The sequence below is a fragment of the Pristiophorus japonicus genome, chromosome 3 (genome assembly GCF_044704955.1).
Source record: "Pristiophorus japonicus isolate sPriJap1 chromosome 3, sPriJap1.hap1, whole genome shotgun sequence".
Taxonomy (NCBI): Eukaryota; Metazoa; Chordata; class Chondrichthyes; family Pristiophoridae; genus Pristiophorus; species Pristiophorus japonicus.
Genome location: NC_091979.1, coordinates 163185239 through 163211065, shown reverse-complemented (window position 1 = coordinate 163211065; position 25827 = coordinate 163185239). Strand labels below are relative to the sequence as shown.

General features: G+C 47.0%; 1 protein-coding gene across 2 annotated transcripts; it reads left to right on the top strand.

The window, feature by feature from the left end:
- Positions 1-4813: 4813 nt before the first annotated feature.
- Positions 4814-16098, top strand: LOC139259988 (gamma-crystallin S-1-like). 2 transcript variants are annotated; one of them, XM_070876011.1, is made up of 3 exons: positions 4814-4828; positions 13251-13493; positions 15823-16098. In XM_070876011.1, exons 1-3 carry the CDS (start codon positions 4814-4816, stop codon positions 16096-16098), a joined length of 534 nt encoding a protein of 177 aa, XP_070732112.1. The 2 variants fall into 2 exon arrangements, with proteins under 2 accessions (XP_070732112.1, XP_070732113.1); XM_070876012.1 differs by having other exon boundaries at positions 13251-13497; positions 15830-16098.
- The last annotated feature ends 9729 nt before the right edge of the window (positions 16099-25827 follow it).

Below are 25827 nucleotides of genomic sequence, written 5' to 3'. Positions count from 1 at the left end.
AGCAGGCTCCCACTAGCCACCACTGAGGGGGCTACCGAGCATGCTGCTGAGATGGTCATGGCTGTTGAAGCTTTCGGAAGCGAAGGCTCACCCGTGACAGCCCGTCAGATTAAAGTCTGGACAAATAGAGACCCACTATTGTCTGTAGTCAAGAAATGTGTCCTGAATGGGGACTGGGCAGCCACATACGGGGCATGCCCTGAGAAATTTAAACCATTTCACAGGCGCAAGGATGAACTCTTGATTCAGGCCGATTGCCTACTGTGGGGAAACCGCATAGTCATGCTCCAGATGGGCAGAGAGGTGTTCATCAGAGAACTCCACAATGAGCACCTGGGCATTGTCACGATCAAGGCAATTGCCAGGTCACACGTTTGGTGGCCAGGGATAGACGCAGATCTGGAACTTTGTGTTCGCAGGTGCAACACGTGTGCTCAGCTGGGCAACGCGCCCAGGGAAGCCCCCCTTAGCCACTGGCCATGGCCCGCCAAGCCTTGGTCACGCATCCATGTGGACTACATGTTTTTGGTTGTAGTAGACGCCTACTCCAAATGGATCGAGTGTGACATTTTAAATTCAAGCACATCCTCTGCCACGGTAGAAAGTCTACGGGCAATGTTCGCTGCCCACAGTCTACCGGACATCTTGGTCAGTGACAATGGCCCATGCTTCACAAGCACTGAATTCCAGGACTTCATGGCAGGCAATGGAATTAACCATGTTAGAACGGCACCGTTCAAGCCGGCCTCAAATGGCTAGGCAGAACGAGCAGTGCAGATAATCAAACAGGGGATGCTTAGAATCCAAGGGGGTTCCCTACAATGCCGCTTATCATGCTTCCTGTTGGCCTACAAATCACGTCCACACTCGCTCACAGGGGTTCCACCCGCAGAGCTGCTAATGAAAAGGACGCTCAAAACCCGGTTATCCCTTATACACCCCTCCATGAAAGAAATTGTCGAGAGCAGGCGCCAGTCACAATGTGACTACCATGACAGGAATGCAAGGGCGCGATGTATTGATGTAAATTACCTTGTTTTTGTCCTCAACTACGCTGCAGGGCCCAAATGGCTCACAGGCACTGTGGTTGCCAAAGAGGGAAATAGGATTCTGGTAGTTAAACTTACCAATGGACAAATCTGCCGCAAACATATGGATCAAACAAAAAGGAGGTTCAGCCACACCATAGAAGAAGCAGGGGAAGAACACGATGTAGAGTTCACTCCACCACAGGTGACCGAACACCGGAACCAAAGGGAGGAGAGCCCAGTCACTGTGGGCAGTCCGGACAGGCCTGAGGCACCGCAAACAGCAGACACTCAGGCCAGCGCCCAACAACTGGAGCCCCAACTCAGGCGCTCTACAAGGGAGCGTAAACCACCAGAGAGATTTAACCTGTGATCCCAATAAGACTTTGCAGGGGAGATGATGTCATGTATTCAACCAGCATTGTAACCCATGTATAATCTGACCTTAGTTGTCCACTATGAGAACACTGACCACTAGGTGGTGAACTTGTGGGAGACACTCCTAACCTAGACCTTCAGATATAAAAGGGCAAGCTTCACCCACTTCCTGCACTTGAGTGCTATGAAATAAAGGACAGGTCACAGACTGACCTTCTCTCCAGTCCAGCATGGGCCTCGTGTGCATTTATACCGTATAGTAAGGACGTATTAGCAGGGAGAAACGATTGATAGTTACTTTGTGATCACCACAGATTCTGACAGTGCCGTCTTCCTTGAGGACTGGAACAATCGGACTGGCCCATTCGTTGAATACGATCGGCGAAATGATGCCCTCTCGTTGCAGCTGGTCCAGCTCGATCTCCAACCTCTCTCTCATCATGTATGGTACCGCTCTCGCCTTGTGATAGATTGGTCTCGCCCCCAGAATTAAGTGGATCTGCACTTTTGCTCCTTGGAATTTCCCGATGCCCGGTTCGAACAGCGAGGGGAACTTGTTTAAGACCTGGGCACATGAAGTGTCGTCGATGGACGAGAGCGCTCGGATGTTGTCCCAGTTCCAGCGTATCTTTCCCAGCCAGCTCCTGCTGAACAGCGTGGGGCCATCGCCCGGTACCACCCAGAGTAGTAAATTATGCACCGCTCCATCGTCGGAGACCTTTATGGTAGCACTGCTGATTACGGGAATTAGTTCCTTTGTGTACGTTCTCAGTTTAGTACGAATGGGAGTCAGGACTGGCCTTGAGGCCTTGCTGCACCACAATTTATCGAAAGTCTTTTTGCTCATTATGGACTTGCTCGAGCCCATGTCCAGCTCCATTGACACCGGGAGTCCATTTAATTCAACCTTCAGCACTATCGGGGGACAGTTTGTGGAAAATGTGTGCACCCTGTAAAGTCTTTACTCAATGGCACAAAATCCACACGAGGCACATTCTATGGACAAGGTCACTCTATGACCTGAACCTTTATTCACAGGACCAAGAAGTGATGACCCTGCGTGGGACCTTCCTTTATATATCTGGATGACCAGGTAAGGAGTGTCTCCCACAAGTTCACCCCCTGTGGTCAAGGTGTGCATTGCTTAAGTTTATACAGTATTGCAGTGGTGTTACATAGCGGTTACATACATGATATCACCTCCCCCCCCAAAGTCTTATTGAGATCATAGGTTAAGTCTTTCAGGTGGTCTACGCTCCCTCGTAGAGCGCTGCAGTTGAGGCTCTGGTTGTTGAGCCTTGGCGTGAGTGTCTGTCACCTGTGGTGATTCCGGCCTGTCCGGGCTGACCGCTGGGACTGTGCATGCTGCTGAATGTTTTTGTTGCTCTTTCACTGGCGGTGGTGTGAGCACCATCTCATGATCTACCTCGGGTTCCTCAGTGTCTATGCTGAACCTTTTTTTTACTTGGTCCAGATGCTTACGACATATCTGCCCATTGTTAAGTTTAACCACAATGACCCTGTTCCCCTCTTTATCTATTACAGTACCCTCAAGCCATTTGGGCCCCACGGCGTGATTGAGGAAAAATACGGGGTCATTTATTTCTATACATTTCCCCCTTGAGTTTCGGTCATGGTACTCTTTTTGGGACTGGCGCTTGCCCTCAACTATGTTGGTCAGGACTGGGTGAATGAGGGACAACTGAGTTTTGAGTGTTCATTTCAAAAGTAGCTCTGTGGGCGGGACCCCCGTGACTGAGTGCGGTCGGGGCCTATATGCCAGCAGGAGGCATGATAGGCAGCATTGAAGGGAGGGTCCTTGAATCCTGAGCATATCTGGTTTAATGATTTGGACCGCACGTTCCGCCTGGCCATTGGAGGCCGGCTTGAACGATGCTCTCCTGACATGGTTGGTGCCATTGCCCGACATGAACTCCCGGAATTCATAGCTCATGAAACATGGGCCATTATCGCTAACAAGGATGTCCGGCAAGCCGTGGGTTGCAAAAACTGCACGTAGACTCTCCATAGTGGTGGATGTCGTGCACGAATTCAAAATGATGCACTCGATCCATTTCGAGTACACTTCTACCACAATGAGAATCATTTTTCCCATGAACGGGCCTGCGTAGTCTACATGAATACGTGACCATGGCTTGATGGGCCAGGGCCATGGGCTGAGCGGGGCCTCCCTGGGGGCATTACCCAGCTGGGCACACATCGTGCAACTGCGAACTCAGTGTTCCAGGTCTGAATCAATTCCTGGCCACCACACATGTGACCGGGCAATGGCCTTCATCAGAACGATGCCAGGATGCTCACTGTAGAGTTCCCTGATGAATGTCTCTCTGCCCCTCTGAGGCATGACTACCCGGCTGCCCCATAGGAGGCAGTCAGCTTGGATGGAGAGCTCATCCATCCGCCTGTGAAACGGTCTGACCTCCTCAGGGCATGCTCCGTGTGTGGGCGCCCAATCCCCAGTCAGGACACATTGCTTAATCAGAGATAGAAGGGGATCTCTGTTTGTCCAGATTTTGATCTGGCATGCTGTGATGGGGGAGCCTGCGCTGTCAAAGGCATCAACGGCCATGACCATCTCAGCACTTTGTTCCACTACCCCCTCGGTGGTGGCCAGTGGAAGCCTGCTGAGCGCGTCAGCGCAATTTTCGGTGCCAGGCCGGTGCCGGATGGAGTAGTCATAAGCAGCCAGCGTGAGAGCCCATCACTGTATGCAAGCTGACGCGTTGGCATTGACAGCCTTGCTGTCTGACAACAGGGATGTTAACGGCTTGTGGTCCGTTTCTAATTCGAACCTCCTGCCAAAAAGGTACTGAGTGCCTCCTTCTCAACCATCCCATATCCCCGTTCCGCTTGAGAGAGCGACCGGGAGGCATAAGCCACAGGTTGTAGTTGGCCCTCAGCATTTCTCTGCTGCAACACGCACCCGACCCCATAGGACGATGCATCACATGTTAGAACCAATTTCTTACAGGGGTCGTACAGGGTTAATAACTTATTTGAACAAAGTAGGTTCTTGACAGTCCCCCCAAAACCAATCACAACCCTTATGCAGAAGCAAGTGAAGCGGCTCCAATAATGTGCTTAAGTTCAGCAGAAAGTTCCCGAAATAGTTCAAGAGTCCCAGAAATGAACGCAACTCCGATGTGTTGCTGGGCCTGGGCGCTCGTCGAATCACCTCTGTTTTGGATTTGGTGGGCCGAATCCCATCTGCAGCAACCCTCCTGCCCAGGAACTCAACCTCAGGAGCCAAAAACACACATTTAGACTTCTTGAGGCGCAGGCCTAACCGGTCCAGTCGGCGTAGCACCTCCTCCAGATTGTGGAGATGTTCCTCGGTGTCACGACCCGTGGTGAGGATGTCGTCCTGAAATACGATTGTTCCAGGAATGGATTTGAGCAGGGTTTCCATGTTTCTTTGAAAAATCACGGCCGCTGATCAAACGGGCACCTGTTGTAAACGAACAGTACCTTGTGCGTAATGATGGTGGTCATTAATTTAGATTCGTTGGCCAGTTCTTGGGTCATGTGAGCTGAAGTGAGATCCAACTTGGTAAACAGCTTGCCGCCTGCCAGCGTGGCGAAAAGATCCTCCGCTCTCAGGAGCGGGTATTGGTCTTGTAGGGACACCTGATTGATAGTGGCCTTGTAGTCGCCACAGATCCTGACAGAGCTATCCGCTTTTAGGATAGGAACGATGGGGCTCGCCCAGTCGCTGAATTCAACGGGCAAGATGATGCCCTCCCTCAGCAAACGGTCCAATTCGCTCTCAATTTTCTCTCGCATCACATACGGCACCGCTCTGGCTTTGTAGTGCACTGGTCTGGCGTTCCGGGTGATGCGTATCACAACTTTGGTACCTTTGAACGTCCCGACGCCAGGTTGGAATAGTGACTCAAATTGTTGTAGGACTTGTGAGCACGAGCTTCGATGACAATGCGTGCACATCACCCCATTTCCAGTTCATCTCAGCTAACCAGCTCCTTCCCAACAATGCGGGACCATTGCCCGGGACAATCCAGAGCGGCAGCCGGTTCACTGATCCATTGTGTGTGACCGCCAACAATGCATTGCCTAGTACTGGAATGATTTCTTTGATATACGTCCGTAGTTGTGTCTCAATGCGTTCTAGTTTGGGTCTGCTGGCTTTGTGTGGCCATAGCTTTTTGAATTGTTGAACGCTCATGAGTGACTGGCTGGCCCCCCTGTCCAGCTCCATGCGTACAGGGATGCCGTTTAATAAAACCTTCATCATCATTGGTGGCGTTTTGGTATATGAGCTGTGAATGTTTGCCACATGAACCTGCTGAACTTCAGCATCCATTGATTTGCCCCAAGAATCATCCTGCCTCACAGACCCCTCTTCTGGTCCATCCATCTTGTAAATTAGCCTGGTTACAGGCTTCCTGCACATTCAAGCTAAATGGCCACTGAGGTTGCAATTTCTGCAGACAGATTGTTGAAACCTGCAAGTCCTGGCAGAGTGTTTGCCCCCACACCTCCAGCATGAGCTGAGATTCCCATTGTTGTGAACAAAGGAGCTATGACCCGGCATTCCTCACTGATTGTCCCTTTGACTGCCCTTGAGTAACCTATTAGTGGGTGTCAATCGCCCCATCCCGGACCGCATTGTCCACTGGGATGGCGTAAATGTCCGTTCAGCCTGCCATTGTCTCTGTTGAAAACCTGCTCTGGGGTCTATTGCTGCCTGGGATGTGTCGATCTGCCCTTGCCTGCCTGCGGGGCTCTGAGTCACGTTTATGATATTGACTCCCTGATCCCCCGCCGCGTTGGAGGCAGAATTGCGTGCGTATATTATTCTGGTTTCCTCCTCCCCCGCCATGAAAGTCTGAGCCAGCATCGCCACCGCTTCCAAAGTCAAGTCCTTGGTCTCAATTATCTTTCAGAAAATCCCCGCATGACCGATGCCCTCAATAAAGAAATTCCTTAACATCTCCTCCCTGCAAGCGTCTGTGAACTTACAGAGGCTGGCCAAACGCTGGAGGTCCCCAACGTATGACCAGCTGCGGGCCAAAGACTTATGCGCTCATGAAGGACTTACTGGCACCCGAAAAGCCGTCGGACAAAACCTTTGAAGAGCTTAGAAAATTAATCAGGGAGCACCTCAAACCAGCGAGCAGCATACATATGGCTCGACACAGATTTTACACCCACCGATGACGTGAAAGACAGAGCATAACGGACTTTATAGCGGACCTCCGGCGTTTGGCCAGCCTCTGTAAGTTCACAGATGCCTGCAGGGGGGAGATGATAAGGGACTTCTTTATCGAGGGTATCGGTCATGCGGGAATTTTTCGCAAGTTAATTAAGACCAAGGACTTGACCTTGGAAGCGGCTGCGTTGTTAACTCAAACTTTTATGGCGGGGGAGGAAGAGACGAAAATGATTTACGGGCGCAATTCTGCCTCTAACGCGGCGATGGATCAGAGAGTCAACATCATCAATGTGACTCAGAGCCCCGCAGGCAGGCAGGGGCAGTCTGACACTTACCAGGCAGCAATAGACCCCAGAGTAGGACTTCAACAGAGACAATGGCAGGCTGAACGGATGTTCACGCCATCACAGTGGACAATGCGGCCCGGGGTGGGGCCATTGACAACCACTAATAGGGTACTTAAGAGCAGTCAAAGGGATAGTCAGTGTGGAATTCCTGGCCATTGCTCCTTTGTCCCCAACAATGGAAACTTTAACTCATGCTGGAGGTGTGGGGGAAAACACTCAGCCAGATCTTGCAGATTCCAACAGTTTGTCTGCAGAATCTGAAATCTCAGTGGCCATTTAGCTCGTATGTGCAGAAAACCTGCAACCAGACTAATATATGAGGCAGATGGACCAGAAGAGGATTCTGTGAGGCAGGATGACTTTTGGGGCAAAACGATGGATGCTGGGGTTCAGCGGGTCCATGCGGCGAATATAAACAGTTCATACACCAAAAAGCCACCAATGATGATGAAGGTTTTGTTGAATGGTATCCCAGTATGCATGGAGCTGGACACTGGGGTCAGCCAGTCACTCATGGGCATTCAGCAATTTGAGAAGCTATGGCCACTCAAAGCCAGTAGACCCAAATTAGAATGTATTGAGACACAATTACGGACTTACACCAAAGTAATCATTCCGGTGCTAGGCAGTGCAATGGTGGCTGTCACACACAATGTGTTAGTGAACCGGCTGCCACTTTGGATTGTCCCGGGCAATGGTCCCGCACTGTTGGGGAGGAGCTGGTTAGCCGAGATGAACTGGAAATGGGGAGATGTTCACGCAATGTCCTCGGTGGAGCGAAGTTCATGCTCACAAGTCCTACAACAATTCGAGTCACTATTCCAACCGGGCGTCAGGACTTTCAAAGGCACTAAAGTAGTGATACACATCACCCCGGACGCCAAGCCAGTGCACCACAAAGCCAGAGCGGTGCCGTATGTGATGCGGGAAAAAATCGAAAGCGAATTGGACCAGCTGTTGCGAGAGGGCATCAGCTCGCCTGTTGAATTCAACGACTGGGTGAGCCCCATCATTCCCGTTCTAAAAGTGGATGCCTCTGTCAGAATCTGTGGCGACTACAAGGCCACCATCAATCGGGTGTCCCGACAAGACCAATACCCGCTCCCAAGAGCAGAGGACCTCTTCGCCATGCTGGCAGGTGGCAAGCTGTTCGCCAAGTTGGACCTCACTTCAGCTTATATGACCCAGGAACTGGCTGACGAATCCAAACTACTGACCATCATCACCACGCACAAGGGACTGTTTGCGTATCACAGGTGCCCGTTTGACATTCGATCAGCGGCCGCGATTTTTCAACGTAACATGGAAAGCCTGCTTAAATCCATTCCGGGAACGGTCGTATTCCAGGACGACATCCTCATCACGGGTCGAGAAACCGAGGAACACCTCCATAACCTGGAGGAAGTGCTACGCTGACTGGACCGGGTAGGCTTGCGACTCAAGAAGTCTAAATGCATGTTCTTAGCTCCCAAGGTTGAGTTTCTGGGCAGGAGGGTTGCTGCAGTTGGGAATCGGCCCACCGAATCCAAAACAGGAGATTCGACGAGCACCAGGCCCTGCAACACATCGGAGCTGCGTTCATTCCTGGGATTGTTGAACTATTTCAGGAACTTTCTGCTGAACTTGAGTATGTTGTTGGAGCCACTACACGTGCTCCTGCGTAAGGCTTGCAATTGGTTTTGGGGGGACTGTCAGGAACGGGCTTTTAATCGGGCGCGAAACCTACTTTGTTCAAGCAAGTTGTTGACCCTGTACGACCCCTGTAAACGTTTCGTTCTGACATGTAATGCATCGTCCTATAGGGTTGGGTGTGTGTTGCAGCAGGGTTATGCTCTGGGTCAGCTACAACCTGTGGCTTATGCCTCCAGGTCGCTCTCCCAAGCAGAACGGGGATATGGGATGGTCGAGAAGGAAGCGCTTGCATGTGTCTATGGTGTAAAAAAAATGCATCAGTACCTCTTCTGCAGGAAGTTTGAATTAGAGACGGACCACAAGCCACTCACATCCCTGTTGTCAGACAGCAAGGCTATCAATGCCAATGCATCAACTCGCATACAGCGATTGGCTCTCACGCTGACTGGTTATGACTACTCCATCCAGCACCAGCCCGGCACTGAAAACTGCGCTGATGCACTCAGCAGGCTCCTACTGACCACCACCGAGGGGGCAGCTGAGCAAAGCGCTGAGATGGTCATGGCTGTCAATGCCTTTGTCAGTGCAGGCTCCCCCATCACAGCCCACCAGATCAAAATCTGGACGAACAGAGATCCCCTCCTATCCTCGATTAAGAAATGTGTCCTGACTGGGGATTGGGCCCCCGCACACGAAGCATGCCATGAGGAGGTCAGACCGTTCCACAGTCGGATGGATGAGCTCGCCATCCAAGCCGACTGCCTACTATGGGGCAGTCGCGTAGTCATGCCCCAGAAGGGCAGGGAGGCATTCATCAGGGAACTTCACAGCGAGTACCCAGGCATTGTGATGATGAAGGCCATTGCCCGGTCACACGTTTGGTGGCCTGGAGTTGATTCAGACCTGGAACACTGTGTTCACAGGTGCACGACCGGTACCCAGCTGGGTAATGCCCCCAGGGAGACCCCGCTCAGCCCGTGGCCCTGGCCCACCAAGCCATGGTCACGCATTCACATTGACTACGCGGGCCCGTTCATGGGAAAGATGTTCCTCATTGTAGGAGATGCGTACTCGAAATGGATCGAGCCCATCATCCTGAATTCATGCACGTCATTCACCACTGTGGAAAGCCTACGTGCGATCTTTGCAACCCATGGCTTGCTGAACATCCTGGTTAGTGGTAAAGGCCCGTGCTTCACGAGCTATGAATTCTGGGAGTTTATGTCGGGCAATGGCACCAACCACGTCAGGACTGCGCCGTTCAAGCCGGCCTCCAATGGCCAGGAGGAACGGGTGGTCCAAATTATTAAGCAAGGTATGCTCAGGATTCAAGAACCCTCCCTACAATGCCGCCTATCGTGCCTCCTGCTGGCCTATAAATCCTGCCCGCACTTGCTCACGGGGGTCCCGCCCGCAGAGCTACTCATGAAACGGACACTCAAAACTTGGTTGTCCCTCATCCACCCAGTCCTGACCGACATAGTTGAGGGCAAGCGCAAGTCACAAAACGAGTACCATGACCGTAATGCGAGGGGGAGATGTATAGAAATAAATGATCCTGTATTCGTCCTCAATCACGCCATGGGGCCCAAATGGCTTGTGGGTACTGTAATTGACAAAGAGGAGAATAGGGTCATCGTGGTAAAACTCAACAATGGTCAGATATGCCGTAAGCATCTGGACAAAGAAAAAAAAAAGGTTCAGCATGGACATGGAGGAACCTGAAGAAGACCATGAGATGGAGCTCACCTCACCGCCAGTGAACGTGCAACAAGAGCAATCAGAAGAATGCACAGTCCCTGAGGTCAGCCAGGACAGGCCGGAATCACCACAGGTGACAGACACTCACGTCAGTGTCCAACAACCAGAGCCCCAACTGCGGCGCTCCACAAGGGAGCGTAGACCACCTGAAAGACTAAACCTATGATCCCAGTAAGACTTTGGAGGGGGGAAGGTGATGTCATGTTTGTAACTACAATGTAACACCACTGTATTACTGTATACACTCAATTTAGATGCACACCTTGACCACAGGAGGCGAACTTGTGAGAGACACTCCTTACCTGATCACACAGGTATATAAAGGGAGGTCCCACGCAGGGTCAGCACTTCTGGAGTCCTGTAATAAAGAGTTAATGTCAAAGAGTGGCCTTGTCCCTGGAATGTGCCTCGTGTGGTTTCATGCTGTAGAGTAAGGATTGTGGGATCCCTTGGGACTCCAGGGGATGAGCCCTCTGGTGGTTAAACAAGGTATTTACAGGTTTACATATATCACATATCCTGTCCCTCAGAATTTTTAATAATGATTTTCCCACCACTGAGGTTAGGCTGACTGGCGTAGAATTAGTCGGTCTATCCCTTTCTCCCTTTTTAAACAAAGGTACAACATTAGCAGTCCTCCAGTCTGCTGGCACCACATCTGTAGTCAGAGAGGAATAGAAAATGATGGTCAGAGCCTCTGCTATTTCCTCTTTTGCTTCTCTTAACAGCTTGGGATACATTTCATCCAGGCCTGGGATTTATCCACTTTCAAATCTGCTGAGCCCCTTAATACTTCCTCCCTCACTATGTTTATTTCATCTAATATTTCACAGTCCTCTTCCCTGATTGCTCTGTCTGCAGCATCTCTCTCTTTTGTGAAAACAGACGCAAAGTATTCATTAAGAACCATACCCACATCTTCCGCCTCCGTACACAGATGACCTTTATGTTCTCTAATAGGCCCTACTCTTTCCTCAGTTATCTTCTTCCTTTTAATGTGTTTATAAAATGAAGAGAATAGGTTCCTGAAATGGATTATGGCATTAACCAATCCTTGCAATTTAATAGCAGACATAAACAGCAACAGAAGTTAGAGTAGAGGGTGAGAAATAATATGATTGACTATCAACAGCATAACAACTCAAAATAGCAGTGAGTCTGAGGTATGGAGTAAGAATGGAAGAAAAAGTTAAACACCAATACAAAAGTAACTCACATTTTAATCCCATATGTGTGACACAGCTGCAGGTAGGGCTTCCGGTAAAAACAAAAGGTTATGCATATGAGCTTTACAGTGCTCTTTAATTTTAAGAAGAGTTTGCAAACATAATCCGAGGTAAAAATTGTGAACATGGAAACCCGTTTTTAATCACGTCCATAACTTAAAAATAACACAAAAATAATCTCAGCACATATTGAGAATTCAACACTTTGGCCCCAAGTTTCCACACGATAAAAAACAGGCACCCCTCCGAGCTGGGCGCCCGTTTTTCGCGCCGAAAACGGCGCTGGAAAAAAAACGCGCGATTCTGGAGCGCCCTGCAGCTCCATGTCTGCTTGGCGCAGCGCCCAGGGGGGCGGAGCCTACCACTCACGCCGATTTTGTAAGTGGGAGGGGGCGGGTACCATTTAAATTAGTTTTTTTCCTGCCGGCAACCCTGCGCGTGCGCGTTGGAGCGTTCGCGCGTTCGCGCACGCGCAGTGTGAAGGAAACATTGGCACTCGGCCATTTTTGTAGTTCTTTGTAGCTGTTTAATTTTTGAACATTTTTTAATAAAAGCACCTTGCCCTTCCATGATCAGCACTGAGGCTTCTTGCAGCAGTGAGAAGCCTGCCGTCGGGAACGGCTACTGAACTTGAGGCTTCCTGCAGCCTTCTCACTGTCTCCTTCCCCCCCTGCCCGCTGTCTGGAATGGCATCCTCCCCCCCGCGGGAACGAACAGCTGCCTCCTCCCCCCCGCCCCCCGCGGGAACGGCTGCATCAACTTGTGAGGCTTCCTGCAGCATTCTCCCTGGCTGAAGCACTTTCACACAGGTAGGAAGATGGTTTATTTAATCTTTTCTTTGCTTATAAATTTTTATTCAGGTTGGATTTATTTGTATAATATTTGTATAAGTATAAATAAGGATTTATTGTAGAATTTAATGACTTCCCTCCCCCCCTCCCCCCCTCCCCCGTTCTGGACGCCTAATTTGTAACCTGCGCCTGATTTTTTAATGTGTAGACAAGGTTTTTTCAGTTCTACAAAAATCTTCACTTGCTCCATTCTAAGTTAGTTTGAAGTACGTTTTCACTGTGGAAACTTTGAAATCAGGCGTCAATGGCCGGACACGCGCCCTTTTGAATAAAAAATTCTGTTCCAAAGTGAAACTGTTCTAACTGACTAGAACTGCAGAAAAAAAATGTGGAGAATTGCGATTTCTAAGATAGTCCGTTCTCCACCAGTTGCTCCTAAAAATCAGGCGCAAATCATGTGGAAACTTGGGCCCTTTGTGTGGCATCCATCATGACACTATTAGAAGCAGTTTAGAATCTGACCCTTTGACTTTTTGTCACAGAACAATATAAATGGCATGAAAGCAAAATGAAAAGAATCGATGACCTGATTGTTAATGTGAATACAGGTATTTCTGTACAATGTATGTTTTGTTGTCTATTTATCTTTTGCTGACTTTCAGTCCTGAATCATTAGAATAACAAAAGTACAGCCCAGAGAGGCCTTTCTGCCCAGTGTATAAATACCAAGCTGTGTGAAGCAGTGAAACATTCAGTCAGTTACGAAGCTAACTGTGAGCTCAAAATGGGAAAGGCAAGGACATCTCAGATATTACACATTGTATTAGAATTCTTCATTAAGTATGTATTAGTTTTGAGAAATTACTAATTTGCAAACCTCTATCTTTCTACAGATCACCTTCTACGAGGACAGGAACTTCCAGGGTCGGCACTACGAGTGCAATACTGACTGTGCTGACCTGTCCCCTTACTTCAGCCGCTGTAACTCCATTCGTGTGGAGAGTGACTGGTGGGTGGGGTATGAAAAACCCAATTACATGGGATACCAGTATGTTCTGAGCAGGGGAGAATATCCTGACTACCAGCGCTGGATGGGATTCAATGACAACATCAGGTCATGTCGTACCTACCCATACGTAAGTTGCTATTTTATGGATAATTAGCAAATACAAATTGGACGCTGAAATGAAAATTCTGAATTACTTTTAAAGTAGTGAATATGGCAATAAATCCATATTAAGTGTAGGTTACAGAAAACTACAAGTAGAAGAAATACAAATTATTGTGGGTGTTTTTCAGATAATTTGATTCCTTGTACTCCTGGCACATGTACTAAAGTAGAAAAGCTGTAAATTGTAGCCTGATTTGAATTTTATTATGCATTTTATTCTTATTTCCATCCCAATTATCTCGGCACACTTGCAGTGTTATTACTCTGGATGTCAAATCTATGCAGCCCACAGAGATCTCAATGCACACCATCAATCCAAGAAATTGACGGACAAACCAAGCAACATGCTTAAACAGTGCATGAGAAACATAGAAACATAGAAACATAGAAAATAGGTGCTGGAATAGGCTATTCGGCCCTTCAAGCCTGCACCACCATTCAATATGATCATGGCTGATCATGCAACTTCAGTACCCCATTCCTGCTTTCTCTCCATACCCCTTGATCCCTTTAGCCGTAAGGACCACATCTAACTCCCTTTTGAATATATCTAACGAACTGGCCTCAACAACTTTCTGTGGTAGAGAATTCCACAGGTTCACAATTCTCTGAGTGAAGAAGTTTTTCCTCACCTCGGTCCTAAATGGCTTATCCCTTATCCTGAGACTGTGTCCCCTGGTTCTGGACTTCCCCAACATCGGGAACATTCTTCCTGCATCTAACCTGTTCAATCCCGTCAGAATTTTATATGTTTCTATGAGATCCCCTCTCATTCTTCTAAATTCCAGTGAATATAAGCCTAGGCGATTCAGGCTTTTTTCATATGTCAGTCCTGCTATCCCAGGAATCAGTCTGGTGAACCTTCGCTGCACTCCCTCAATAGCAAGAATGTCCTTCCTCAGATTAGGAGACCAAAACTGTACACAATATTCAAGGTGAGGCCTCACCAAGGCGCTGTACAGCTGCAGTAAGACCTCCCTGCTCCTATATTCAAATCCTCTCGCCATGAAGGCCAACATGCCATTTGCCTTCTTCACCGCCTGCTGTACCTGAATGCCAACTTTCAATGACTGATGTGCCATGACACCCAGGTCTCGTTGCACCTCCCTTTTCCTAATCTGTCACCATTCACATAATATTCTGCCTTCCTGTTTTTGCCACCAAAGTGGATAACGTCACATTTATCTACATTATACTGCATCTGCCATGCATTTGCCCACTCACCTAACCTGTCCAAGTCACCTGCAGACTCTTAGCATCCTCCTCACAGCTCATACTGCCACGCAGCTTAGTGTCATCTGCAAACCTGGAGATATTACATTCAATTCCTTCATCTAAATCATTAATGTATATTGTAAATAGCTGGGGTCCCAGCACTGAACCTTGCGGAACCCCACTAGTCAATGAGGAATTGCCCCAGGCAACACTTCTTCCGCTTCTTAGGTGGCTCAGTTGACACTAATGAAACTTACTACTTCAAGCAGAATGAGATCCAATATCAGACCAGATATAAAAAGACCATCTAGAAAGAGTGACTATTTATTCACTATTGCAATAAAAATGATAGAATGAGGCCTGAATTTGTATTACAAAATTATATGATGGACTTTTATGCTGGCCTAACATTGGCAAGTTTAGGAAGATCAGTGCTTGGGTCTTCAAATCTAAAGAATCCAATCAAGTCCTCATTCCAAAAAGGCAATTACTTGATTGGATCTGTAGAATGTAAAAATGCTACCATTAGTTGTTTCAACTTGTACGGGTGATTAAAGCCAAAGATTCTTGAAGCCAGCCCTTAATCAAAGGTCAACATTAATGATAGTGTCCATCTAGCTTTCATATGGAATTTGTAATTCCTACACATGGATACTTCTGTTGACTTCCCAGCTAGTGCTCTCTGAGCAGCTGGGTAGACTGCAGCTGATTCATGTTGAGTTCCTTGCTCAAGAGGATCATTTGTGTATGAACATTTGCAGTTTAGCATTCAAATAGAGATCCTACTGACTGAAGAACCCAACACCTGTAATTTAACCTAAACTACATGATTGAGCTACATCCCTAGTTCTATTTTGCTATATATCTCTTACTCCTATTATGCACTTCCTGTAAGCATTATGCTTACTTCCTGTGACACATGTCTCCCTGACCCTTTATTAGTAACAAAAGAATTGTTATAGAACAGCTCAATTTCCAACTTACTGTGAGTAATGACATGGAGATCTGATATAAAATGGAGTATAAAATGATGTATATGCTTCCAGGTAGATCACAGACATTTTCTTTATATATTCCAGTACCGAGGTGGAAACTACAGAATGAAGATTTACGAGAGGCCTGACTTTGGAGGACAGATGATGGAATTCATGGATGACTGTCCATCTGTCTACGATCGTTTCCGTTACCGTGACATTCACTCCTGCAATGTGATGGACGGTTACTGGAACTTCTATGAACAGCCCAACTACAGAGGCCGACAGTACTTCATGAAACCTGGTGAATACAGGAGATTCAGTGACTGGGGCGGCAACAACTCAACTGTCGGATCTTTCAGGCGTATGAGGGACTTCTAGGTTGCCTCTGAACAACTTGAGCTTGCCTTGCTGAAATGTTTTTGAACATAATAAAATACTTGTTATTGAATTTAGTTTCTTTGTTTTTGGATTTTTCTTAAAATTAGATAGCATAATATCATCCATGATATTACAGCAGGAAAATATTCCTATTAACCGACCTTCTGTCACTTTACTCGCTAGAGGAAATTATCATTAATATGTGCCAGCACCACAGGACTATGCATTAGTGCTCTTGCAAGCAATAATATTAGATCAACCACCAGCTATAATTTAGCACCCACTTTGAAAGACCAATATATGTCACATGACTATCAAAACTATGCCAACTATTGGTCAAATCTCCCTACAGTGCGTACGTTTCTAGATATTAAGAAAGAAATAACTTGCCTTTATACAACTCCTTCCACAATCTCAGGACATCCCATAGTGCTTTACAGCCAATGAAGTACTTTTGAAGTGTAGTCACTGTTATAATGTAGGAAACATGGCAGGCAATTTGTACACAGCAAGATTTCATAAATGGCAATGTGATAATGGCCAGATAATCTATTTTTAGGTGTTTGTTGAGGGATGATGGCTGTGGTTGATGTGATGTACATGGACTTCCAAGGCGTTTGACAAAGTTCCATATAATAGGCTTGCAGCAAATTTGAAGCCCATGGAATAAAAGGGACAGTGGCAGCATGGATACGAAATTGGCTAAGTGACAGGAAACAGAGAGTAGTGGTGAACGGTTGTTTTTCGGACTGGAGGAAGGTATACAGTGGTGTTCCCCAGGGGTCGGTGCTAGGACCACTGCTTTTCTTGATATATATTAATGACTTGGATGTGGGTGTACAGTGCACAATTTCAAAATTTGTAGATGACACAAAAATTGGAAGTATAATTAACAGTGAGGAGGGTAGGGATAGACTTCAAGAGGACATAGACAGACTGGTGGAATGGGAAGAAACTCAACGCACAACAGTGTCAAATGATACATTTAGGTAGAAAGAATGAGGAAAGGAAATATAAACTAAAGGGTACAATCCGAGGGGTATATGTGCACAAATTGTTGCAGGTGGCAGGGCCGGTTGAGAAAGCAGTTAATAAAGCTTACGGGATCCTGGGCTTCATGAATAGAGGTATATAGTACAAAAGCATGGAAATTATGATGAACCTGTGTAAAACACTGGTTCTGTATCTTCTGGAATATTGTGTCCAATTCTGGGCACCGCACTTTACGAAGGGTGCAGAAGAGATTTACGAGAATGATTCCAGGGATAAGGGACTTCAGTTACATGGATAGACTGGAAAAGCTGGGGTTATTCTCCTGAGAGCAGCGAAGGTTGAGAGGAAATTTGATAGAGGTATTCAAAATCGTGAGGGGTCTAAGCTGCGTTGATAGAGATAAACTGTTCCCATTGGCAGAAGGGCCAAGAACCAGAGGACACAGATTTAAGGTGACTGGCAAAAGAACCAAAGGCAACATAAGAAAACCTTTTTTACGCAGTGTGTGGTTAGGATCTGGAATGCACTGCCTGAAAGAATGGTGGGGGTAGACTCAACCACTGCTTTCAAAAGAGAGTTGGATAAGTACCTGAAGAAAAATGTTTGCAGGACTACGGGGAAAGGGCGGGAGAGTGGGACTAGCCGAGGTGCTCTTGCAGAGAGCTGGCACGGGCTTGACGGACTGAATGGCCTTCTTCCATGCTGTAACCATTCTATTATTCCATTATTCTATAAATATTAGCTGGGACACTGAAAATTACAAAGAATAATAATTACATTTCACAGTCAAATATTTAACACAGTGATATGAATTAATGAATACCTTTAGTCTGAAAACTAGTAGTGTAGAAACAATTCACATTCATGATAATGTCAGCAAGAAAGTATTCCTATTAACTAACCGTCCGTCTCTTTAATTGCGAGAGGAAATTATCATTAACATGTGCCAGCACCAACACCATGTATTCGTACTGTTGCAGGGAGAGAAGAAAAATACTTGCAATGAGATGCATAGGGATTCTACTCCTTCTTGTTAATTTAATGATGTAACTATTTGTAATGCACTTTTTTTGACAGACAGGCATTTGTCAAGCCTCGCCCCCATGCCTGTACTGCACTATTTTGTCAGACAGGTGACAAGCCCCCCTCCACCCCCGTCAAGCTCCACCTCCTCTCCCAGCCTGAATCATTCCATGCACATGGTGCCGCGAAGCAGGATCTGAGGTTCCGACTCTCTCCCCCCGGGCTGGCGTGGGCCCGAGAGCAAGAGAGGGGCTGGGGGGGGAGAGTGAGAGGCTAGCTGGAGGGAGAGGGGGAGAGAAAGAGAGGGGGGCTGGGGGGGGGGTGGAGAGAGAGGCTGGGGGTGGGGGGGAGAGAGAGAGGCTGGGGGGGGGGGAGAGAGGTTGGGGAGAGAGAGAGAGAGGGGCTGGGGAGAGAGAGAGAGGCTGGGGGGAGAGAGAGGCTTGGGGGGAGAGAGGCTAGGGGGAGAGAGAGAGAGGCTGGGGGGAGAGAGAGAGAGAGGCTGGGGGGGGGAGAGAGGCTGGGAGTGGGGAGAGAGCGAGGCTGGGGGGGAGAGAGAGACTTGGGGGGGGGGGAGAGAGAGAGACTTGGGAGGGGGGAGAGAGAGAGGCTTGGGGGGAGAGAGAGGCTGGGGGGGGCGGAAGGAGAGAGGCTGTGGGAGGAGAGAGAGGTTGGAGGAAGAGAGAGAGGCTGGGGGAGAGAGAGAGGCTGGGGGAGAGAGAGAGGCTGGGAGAGAGAGAGAGGCTGGGGGAGAGAGAGAGGCTGGGGAAGAGAGAGAGGCTGGGGGAGAGAGAGAGGCTGGGGGAGAGAGAGAGAGGCTGGGGGGAGAGAGAGAGAGAGGCTGGGGGGGAGAGAGAGACTTGGGGGGGGAGAGAGAGAGAGGCTTGGGGGAGAGAGGCTGGGGGGGGAGAGAGAGGCTGGGGGGAGAGAGAGACTTGGGAGGGGGGAGAGAGAGAGGCTTGGGGGGAGAGAGAGGCTGGGGGGGCGGAAGGAGAGAGGCTGTGGGAGGAGAGAGAGGTTGGGGGAAGAGAGAGAGGCTGGGGGAGAGAGAGAGGCTGGGGGAGAGAGAGAGGCTGGGAGAGAGAGAGAGGCTGGGGGAGAGAGAGAGGCTGGGGAAGAGAGAGAGGCTGGGGGAGAGAGAGAGGCTGTGGGAGGAGAGAGAGGTTGGGGGAAGAGAGAGAGGCTGGGGGAGAGAGAGAGGCTGGGGGAGAGAGAGAGGCTGGGAGAGAGAGAGAGGCTGGGGGAGAGAGAGAGGCTGGGGAAGAGAGAGAGGCTGGGGGAGAGAGAGAGGCTGGGGGAGAGAGAGAGGCTGGGGGAGAGAGAGTGGCTGGGGGAGAGAGAGAGGCTGGGGGAGAGAGAGAGGCTGGGGGAGAGAGAGAGGCTGGGGGAGAGAGAGAGGCTGCGGGGAGAGAGAGAGGCTGGGGGGAGAGAGAGAGGCTGAGGGGGAGAGAGAGAGGCTGTGGGGGGAGATAGAGGCTGAGGGGAGAGAGAGAGGCTGTGGGGGGAGAGAGATAGAGACACAGGTGGCGGTGGGGGGGGGCGGGCGGGGAGAGATATGGGTGGGGGGAAGACGGATTACTTTCTTCCAACCCCTGACAAGGACATCATTGGAGTGGATGATATCCAGAAGTCACAACCCTGTCACTATTCACTTCATGCCCAATAAACCTGTTAACAATCTGTACACAATGTCTGCCCCATCTATGGTAGGGGGGGGGGGGCGACAAGGGTGGAAGGATGCACTTGCGCTGGGGCAAGGCACTTCGGCTGGGGGAGGCATGCACTTGGACTGGGGGAAGGCACTTCGGTTGGGGGAGGGATTTACTTGGACTGGGGTAAGGCACTTTAGCTAGGGGAGGGATGTACTTGGACTGGGGTAAGAGACTTCAGCTGGCACTTGGTGGCTTCTGGGGAGATCTATCCTCTGTGGCTACTGGAAGTCAAAGTGGATCGAGTTACAATTTGCAAAGTCAATGAGATTTTGGGATTTGTGGCTCCAGTTACACATTCCTGTGAAATTTCAGGGTGTGACTTATCCTCCAAGGAGACCAATCAGAAACAAAGGGTGGAGCATGGTGGCTTTTTTTGCATGTTCTTAATTTAAATGTATTAAATATTAATTACCTTTTGACAATGCCAAGTGATTCAATGATCTAGATTATTTTCTGGACCGTGAAGTTCCCTAACAATTGGTCTATCCCAAGATATGGGAATGGCCTTGATAATTGAGTAGAATTGTTCCCTGTTAGCTTTTGCAGACATTTAGAATCATTTTGTGCTTTGTAAATTTGAAGAACATCTTCTGCCATGAATCATAAGAACATACAAACAATGATGGACAGGTAAAGATCCTCTGGTCTATTCAGCCTGTCCCACACAATAGTGATACCTTGTGTATCACAATATATGCTCACTCCACCCCATCTGAAACCATGTGACCTCCTGGGGCAGGCAAGAAACCAGATAAAAACCCAGGCCAATTTGAGGAAATACATTTGGGAAATCCTCTCCAGCACATCTAGGTGATTGAAAGTAGTCCAGGAGATCAGTCTGGTTCTGAATTCCCTGCAGTACCTACCTTTTGTAAGAGGTGATGTCAGCCCCAGCCAGAAACAGGGCTAGTTCTTGTTTAGCGGAATTCAGCAAATTAGTATCCACTGCACAAGACGGCAGCCTGTTGCAGAGGTCAATGATTGTCTGGGAAAAGAACCATCTCCTTACATTTAACCTAGATCTGGCCTTATATAACTTAAAATTGTGACCACTGGTCCTCCCTAATCTATTTAATTGGAACAAACTGTCAACTGGCACACAATCTATTCCCTTCATCATCTTAGAAACTTCAATCAGATCACCCCTGTGTCTACGCTTCTCTAAAGTGTAGAGCCCCAACTCTTTTGGCCGATCTTGAAAACTAAGATGCTTTATAGTGGGAATTAGTCTCCTTTGTACCCTTTCCAAAGCTTCAATATCACCCACCATGTGAAAAGACCAAAACTGGACGCAGTATTCCAAGTGATGCCTGACCAAGGTTTTATACAAGGATAAAATAGTATGCCTCGTCTTATATTAATTTGCATATAAATATACCCCAGTTCCCTATTCGCTGTAGCTATTGCTTTGCATCATTGCTCATGTAACTTTAGAGATGTATGCACTAGAATTCCCAGATCTCTTTCTTTCTCCATCCATGCTTACCCAAATGGATAACATTACACTTATCCAAATTAAACATCACTTGCCAGTCATGACCAAAATCTCCCAACACATTAAGATCTGCCTGAAACAGATGAGCATCAACGTCTACAGCCTTAACACTTGCACAGATTTTAGTATTATCTGTAAACTTGCAGGATGTGCACACAACACCTACACCTAGATCATTAATAAAAATAGTTTCGATAAGATCACCTCTCATTCTTCTGAATTCCAATGAGTAGAGGCCCAACTTACTCAATCTTTCCTCATAAGTCAACATCCTCATCTCTGGAATCAACCTAGTGAACCTTCTCTGAACTGCCTCCAAAGCAAGTATATCCTTTCGTAAATATGGAAACCAAAACTGCATGTAGTATTCCAAGTATGGCCTCACCAACACCCTCTATAGCTGTAGCAAGACTTCCCTGCTTTTATACTCCATCCCCTTTGCAATAAAAGCCAAGATACCATTGGCCTTCCTGATCACTTGCTGTGCCTGCATACTATCCATTTGTGTTTCATGCACAAGAACCCCCAGGTCCCGCTGTACTGCAGCACTTTGCAATCTTTCTCCTTTTAAATAATAACTTGTTCTTTGATTTTTTTGCCAAAGTGCATGACCTCACACTTTCCAGCATTATACTCCATCTGCCAAATTTTTGCCCATTCACTTAGCCTGTCTATGTCCTTTTGCAGATTTTGTGTGTCTTCCTCACACATTGCTTTTCCTCCCATCTTTGTATCGTCAGAAAACTTGTAGAGATCTTGTACAGAAGCCTCTTGTATGGTCTCTTATTAAAAGGTTTTTGGAAGTCAAAGTAAATTGGGATGGATTTTCGGCTAATTTGAGCCCCATTTAGTGCTTGGGCGGGGCGCAAAAATGATTTTTTTCTGGCGTGAAATGGGGCTCATAAGACTTTGCGCCTGGGTAGAACTTTCGGCAATGGTTTTGTGGTGGTGCTAAAACTTCGCGCCCGCCCACTGTTTTCACTGTTTGAATGACGTAAATCATCATGCATTGCTGCGCTAGCGCCCCGGACGGAACTTTCAAGCATAATGTCCAATTTAGTGTCTGCCTGGGAACGCACCAGCAAAAAGCAGTCGCACCCCGGGCGCACCAGGAACTAACGGCGCCATCTTGGAAACGAAGGAGAAAGTCAGAGTTCTGAGTGATAACAGCATTGGGAGAAGAACGCTGCATTACTGCATACTATTCATTGGCCCTGAAATTCTGGCCTCCCAAGGTCCGATCGGACTGCGTACAGATCCAGGAAGGCATGTGCCGAAAACAGGCTTTTCTGATTTGTCAAGTTTCTGGCTTGACAGATCACATGCATCTCAGGGAGAAGGACATTCCCACGGCAGAGATTGGCCTATTTGTCATACCGTGCGAATGTCCTTAAAACTCTTGCGCCTGGTAAAAGCAGGCGCATAGCCTACTTTTACCAGCATAAGAGTTTTAAAACATATCAAAAACATATAAAAATAAAATTTAAAAATACATATTTATGTTAAAAACCCTGCCCAGTCAGGTAATGTTATTTTAACATAGAAACATAGAAACATAGAAAATAGGAGCAGTTCTAGGCCATTCAGCCCTTCAAGCCTGCACCACCATTCAATATGATCATGGCTGATCCTCTATCTCAACACCTTATTCCCGCTTTTTCCCCATACCCCTTGATGCCTTTTGTTTCTAGAAATCTATCTATCTCGCTCTTAAATATATTCAGTGACTTGGCCTCCACAGTCTTCTGTGGTAGAGAATTCCTCTGAGTGAAAAAATGTCCCCTCATCTCGGTCCTAAATTTCCTACCCTATGTCCTGAGACTGTGACCCCTTGTTCTAGACTTCCCAGCCAGGGGAAACATCCTTCCCGCATCCAGTCTATCCAACCCAGTCAGAATTTTATACGTTTCAATGAGATCCCCCTCTCATTCTTCTGAACTCTAGTGAATACAAGCCTAGTCGACTCAATCTCTCCTCATACGACAGTCCTGCCATCCCAGAAATCAGTCTGGTGAACCTTCGCTGCACTCCCTCTGTGGCAAGTATATCCTTTCTGAGATAAGGAGACCAAAACTACATACAATACTCCAGGTGTGGTCTCACCAAGGCTCTGTGTAACTGTAGTAAGACATCCTTGCTCCTGTATTCAAATCCTCTTGCAATGAAGGCCAACATACCATTTGTCTTCCTAACTGTTTGCTGCACCTGCATGTTTGCTTTCAATGACGTGTATAAGGACACCCAGGTCCCTCTGTACATTGACACTTCCCAAGCCATTACCATTTAAATAATACTTTGTCCTTATGTTTTTCCTACCGAATTGGATAACTTCACATTTATCCATGTTATACTGCATCTGCCATGTGTTTGCCCACTCACTCAACCTATCTAAATCGCCTTGCAGAGTCTTTGCATCCTCCTCACAACTCATCTAGTTTTGTGTCGTCAGAAAACTAGGAAATATTACATTTGGTTCCTTCATCCAAATCATTTACATATATTGTGAATAGCTGGGGCCCAAGCACTGATCCCTGTGGTACCCCACTATTCACTGCCCGCCACCTCGAAAAAGATCCGTTTATCCCTACTCTCTGTTTCCTGTCAGTTAACCAATTTTCAATCCATGCCAATACATTACCCCCAACCCTATGTGCTTTAATTTTGCACACGAACCACTTATGTGGGACTTTATCAAAGGCCTTCTGAAAATCCAAATACACTACATCCACTGGTTCTCCCTTGTCTATTCTATCAGTTACATCCTCAAAAAATCCAGTAGTTTTGTCAAACATGATTTTCCTTTCATAAATCCACGTTGACTTTGTTTAATCCCGTCAATATTATTTAAGTGTGCCGTTATCACATCCTTTATAATAGACTCCAGCATTTTCCCTACTGCTGATGTCAGGCTAACCGGTCTGTAGTTCCCCATTTTCTCTCTCCCTCCTTTTTTAAATAGTGGGGTTATATTTGCCACCCTCCAATCTGCAGGAACTGTTCCATAATTTATAGAATTTTGGAAGATGACAACCAATGCATCTACTATTTCCATGGCTACCTCTTTTAGTACTCTGGGATGCAGATCATCAGGCCCTGGGGATTTATCTGCCTTCAGTCCCATTAGTTTTTCCAGCACAATTTTCTTACTAATTATCATTTCCTTTAAGTCCTCTTGCTCACTCGACCCTTGGTTCCCTAGCATTTCTGGGATGTTATTTGTGTCCTCTTCCGTGAAGACAGAACTGAAGTATTTATTTAATTATTCTGCCATTTCCTTGTTCCCCATTATAAATTCTCCCATTTCTGTCTGTAAAGGATCTACATTTGTCTTCATTAATCTTTTTCTTTTTACGTACGTGTAGAAACTTTTGCAGTTGGTTTTTATGTTCCTTGCAAGTTTACACTAAAACTCTATTTTCCCCCTCAATCAATCTCTTGGTCCTTTTTTGCTGAATTCTAAACTGCTCCCAATCCTCAGGTTTGCTACTTTTTCTGGCAACTTTGTATAACTCCTCTTTGGATCTAATACTATCCTTAATTTCTTTTGTTAGCCATGGTTGGGCCACTTTTCCTTTTGTGTTTTTACACCAGAAAGAAATGTATAACTGTTGCAATTCATGCATTTGTTCCTTAAATATTAGCCATTGCCTATCCACCGTCATGCCTTTTAATGAATCTTCCCCATCTATCATAGCCAATTCATTCCTCATACCTTCGTAGTTTCCTTTGTTTAGATTTAGGACCTTAGTTTCAGATTGGACTACTTCGCTTTCCATCTTAAGAATTCAATCATGGTATGGCCACTCTTCCCTAAAGGACCTCGCACAACAAGGCTGTTAATTATCCCCTTCTCATTACACAATACCCAATCTAGGATAGCCTGTTCCCTAGTAGGCTTCTCAACATACTGGTCTAAGAAACCATCTCGTACACACTACAGGATTTCATCTGCCATAGTATTATTACTAATTTGGGTTGGCCAGTCAATATGTAGATTAAAGTCACCTACGATTACTGTAGTACCCCTGCTACATGCATCTCTAATTTCCTGTTTGATGCCATCCCCGACACTACCACTACTGTTTGGAGGCCTATAGAAGACTCCCACCAATATTTTCTGCCTCTTGGTGGTCCTTAGCTCCACCCAGACTGATTCCACATCTTGATTTTCTGAGCCAATATCATTTCTCACTATTGCTCTGATTTCATCCTTTACTAACAATGCCACACCACCCCCTCTTCCTTTTTGCCTGTCATTACTAAATATCGAATATCCTTGGATATTCATTTCCCAACCCTGGTCACTCTGCAACCATGTCTCCTTAATTAAACCATAATTAAAACTTTAAAAACAAATTTTCAAAAACATTTCTATCAACTTTAATTTCAATAATGTATTTATGTGAGGTGTTTTTTAAATTTTTTACGTAGTGTTTGGCTATTTAGGGGTGTTTCTCCTTCATAGTAATAGGAGTTCTGTACTTCCGAAACTCCTATTATTATGAATGA